At 61.3% G+C, this 3,582-nt stretch overlaps 1 protein-coding gene across 1 annotated transcript in view; it reads right to left on the bottom strand.

The window, feature by feature from the left end:
• BRD9 (bromodomain containing 9) overlaps nt 1–3,582 on the bottom strand; it is a 22,314-nt gene that overhangs the window by 11,178 nt on the left and 7,554 nt on the right. The window contains exons 8-10 of the mRNA XM_007471913.1: nt 3,079–3,211; nt 1,392–1,467; nt 132–227 (exon numbers count right to left, since the gene is read on the bottom strand). Coding sequence (XP_007471975.1) covers nt 132–227; nt 1,392–1,467; nt 3,079–3,211 — 305 coding nt within the window. The remainder of the gene's footprint in view (nt 1–131; nt 228–1,391; nt 1,468–3,078; nt 3,212–3,582) is intronic.

The raw sequence follows: 3,582 nt of genomic DNA, 5'->3' as shown, positions 1-3,582 counted from the left end.
CGGCAGACGCGGCAGCTGCCCGGTGGGCTCCTGATTCCCAGCACTTCCCGGGACCTGACCTGCAGGTGAGGCTCCCAACCAGGCCCGGACGCAGCGCCCACACGGTGAGCCGGGGCCCCTGGGGTGCTCACCTCGGCTCCTCCGCTCCTCCCTGAAGCCCAGCGCGGTGAAGCCGGGCAGCAGCTTGCTGGACAGCACGCTCAGGTCCACCGGGTGCGTCTCCTCCTCTGCGAGGGCATCAGGGCTGTGAGCAGGGGACACCGGAGCCCCCAGCCCCAGGCAGTGATGGGTGCACGCAGGAGGGCGGGCCCGGGGTCTCCCTGTGCCCATCTACAGCCGATCTACCAAGCCGGCTGCCTTTCTCTCGTCTCGGCTGCACCGTGATCTCACCTTAGTGCCCCCGCAGCTCTCATGACGACAGGCCAGCGGTCTGCCCACCACAGGGCAACATAACCTTCCCAAACCCACGCTACCGCTCACCACCTCCGAGAGACCTCGGGCCACGTGTCACAAGAGCAACAGAGCAGCCTGAGGGCAATTCCTACGCTGAATTCGCCCTTAAAGTTGCTAACGTGACCTGAGCAGGACCCTTCAAATCCCCAATCTGAACCCCAATCTCATGTTCTCTTCCTAAGTGTTGACCAGCTCGCCTGTTCTCTTCTAACGAGAACGTTATGACTCACTCCAACTGAAGGTCAAAGGCAGTGGCCAACGCTTGTGCCCCTCATCCCTCAGAGGACACTGAGTGCCCCTGCCCATCTTGGCGGTGGCGGGGAAACGCCGAGGGCCACGCTGGGCCGTGAGAGCCGCCCCACATCCACGCAGGTGAGAACGAGGGGAGTGTCTCACCTGCTGTGTGTGTGACAAGCCTGTGACACACTTCTCCAAAGATAGGACAGTGTAAAAGTACTTTAAGGGCCACAGCCGTGGCCGTACAGGTTGGACGGGCCCTCCCTTCAGTGAAGCTCACGCCTCCTTTGAAAGCTTCCCTGATGCAATTGCCAAACAGGCCGTGTGGGGCAGACGCCTGCCTCGTTCTAGCCTTGAGGGTGGGCAGAGCTCAGTGCCCCGATTCCAACAAAGGGGCCTCAGCTGGGCTGTGAGGCAAACCCAGCTCCCAGGGCTTTGCTGCAGCTTTGGGGAGCGTGACCCCAGGCGCTTGGGGCTTGGGGGCCCTTGGTCCGAAAGGTCTGACCAGCATCTCCGGCCCCACTGGACAGCCGCCCGCGGTCCACTGAGCACACGTGCATCCCGCTGTGCGGGGGACTGGACACGCCTTTATCTACACTTCACCACAGCGTGGTGGCCAGGGAAAAGGGGCATCTCGGGCGGGCCGTGAGGTGCAGGCCGCCGAACGGGGCAGGGGCGAGGGGCGCGCGGGAGCCGCCCACCGTCTGCGTCCGGCTCGGCCGCGTTGACCACGCTGTAGAGCAAGCTCCCGGCCCCGTTCCTCTTCAGGTAGCCCATCTGCAAGGAAGCACGCCTGAGTGCCCACTCTCCGGGCGGCCGCTGCCGCGGCCCGGGGCCCCGCCGCCGCGCCAGCCGGACAGGGGCCTCCGAGGGCGGCCTGAGTCCCAAAAGGCCGCCAAGTTACTCGTTTCCCTGTGAACAAAGGCCACGTGCACGCGTGTGCGATCAAAGGACTTCTGGGACGGGCTCCTCAGGACCCCTTCCAAACAGGAGCTCTGAAGACAGAGAACGAACCCGAGAAACAGCCTTTTCCGGCAGTCAGAGGCCCGAGCAAAGCGAGCTGGGTCGGGGCCTGGTCAAGGAGACCGGAGATCCACATCTGACACCCGTGGGAACCCATCTCCGTTTGAAAAACAGCCTGCACACAAGAGCAGCCCCTGCACAGGCTGTCGGGAGGGCCCAGGAAGGGCAGGCTGCCGTGTGGGTCAGTGTGTGCGAGGGGCCCAGCGTCCAAGCAGGGTGAGTAGGGCACAGGGTAGAGGGGGATGGGGAGGTGATGGAAGCCAGGTTTCTCACGGTGGAACTATGAAACTGTAAGGGGGAAAAGCAAAGCAGACCCACTGGTGTTGGACGGAATCGAAGGTTTCAGTGTGAAAACTCGGTGTTCAGTGAACGTAAACACGGACATCAGTACAGGCTGTACGGACGGACGGGGCCTTCCTAGCTTTGTCCACCAGGGCCCAGTTCTAGGTCTGGGATGCCGCTCTCCGCTAGGGAACCAGGGCTCCTTGGAGAAATGCTGACTCCAGGGCTGGAAGGCCACAGGAGTGCAGACAAGCGAGCTCAACAGAAAGAACTATCACGTGAGCCACACGGGCAACTTCAAACTTTCTAGAAGGCACATTGGAAATAAAAAGAAACAGTGGCGTAAAATGTAACGTATTTCATATAAGCCGACACGTCCAAATTGTTACCACTTCAAACCTCCTTATGTGAAGATGTAAATTCCAGCCCATGTTTCACAGACTTAATACAAAAAAAACAAAGTCAAAAGCCGTGAGAAGCCTTCGCACGGACTGCAGGTCGCAATACAATCCTAGACACAGCAGGTCACACTAAGCGCGAGGGTGAATCTCACCTGTGTCCTTGCTAATACGACTACTAGGAAGCTTCAAGCCGCACACGTGTGTGATTCACGCTATTTCTACTGCATGCACGGATGGGGGACACCTTGCGTGTGAGAGAGAAGGTGCTCAGAGGAGGGCAGGCCCCCTCGTGAAGACCAGCAGCCCTCTGCACAGACTCACACCTGGGGCACAGACACGTGAGAACACAGGGGAAAGGATTCACCTACAGCGGACAGTCCTGGCCGGCTTGGCTTCGGCCCGGGGACAGAGGTTAGCACCCCTGCGGGCAGGCGGCCCGCACACAACCACACCCCTCCTGTCTTTGAGGTGCTCTTGGAGTCCCTCCCTGCCCTCCGGGAGACCGGCCAGCAGGCTACCACGGCCAGTGGGGACGAGGAGCTGACCCCTCCGGTGACAACAGTGCCACCAGGACTCCAGCGGGACTCCGACCACATGCTCGTAATGACCGGCTAACCTCTCGCTCGTGACAGCCGTGCCACTGTTCTGGCAGAAACACAGCCATCCCGTCCGGGAGTGCTACCTTGCCACCGGGGACCAGCCGGTTGATCCTGTCCCGGGCCTCGTCGGCCGCATGCTCCACCAAGGCCAGGACGTGCTCCTCCGCGGTGCTGTCGGTCAGGCTGCAGGCATTTCCTTCCGGCTCGAACATGCAGCTACAAGGCAGAAACAGGCAGGAGTCAACGGGCCGCACGTGGGCACGCTCACCCCTCATCCCCACAGTCCGTCCTTCACGCCACACCAGGGCGCGGCACAGGGCAGCGCAGAGCGCACTGTAACTCCCTTCCTTCCACTTCTGATGCTTCCGCTAAGACGAGAAAGTACAAGCCGAGCAGATGCTCCACGTTTCTTGTGTCTCGGCTACACGTTTTGGTCACTTTAAGAGCAACAGGAGCCTCACGGGTTAGTGCCACTCGAGGCGCCAGTAGAAAACATGACAATCCCATGCGGGGCTGGGGCGCTGGCAGTTGAGCCTGGGCTGGAGAGCCCCCTAGGACCCAGGGCGCCTAAGACCGCAGAGGCAGAG

Source organism: Lipotes vexillifer, unplaced genomic scaffold, assembly GCF_000442215.2.
Source record: "Lipotes vexillifer unplaced genomic scaffold, Lipotes_vexillifer_v1.1 scaffold1063, whole genome shotgun sequence".
In the NCBI taxonomy this organism is placed as follows: domain Eukaryota; kingdom Metazoa; phylum Chordata; class Mammalia; order Artiodactyla; family Lipotidae; genus Lipotes; species Lipotes vexillifer.
Note: the sequence above shows the minus strand (reverse complement) of the source record. Positions and strands in the feature narration are given on the sequence as shown.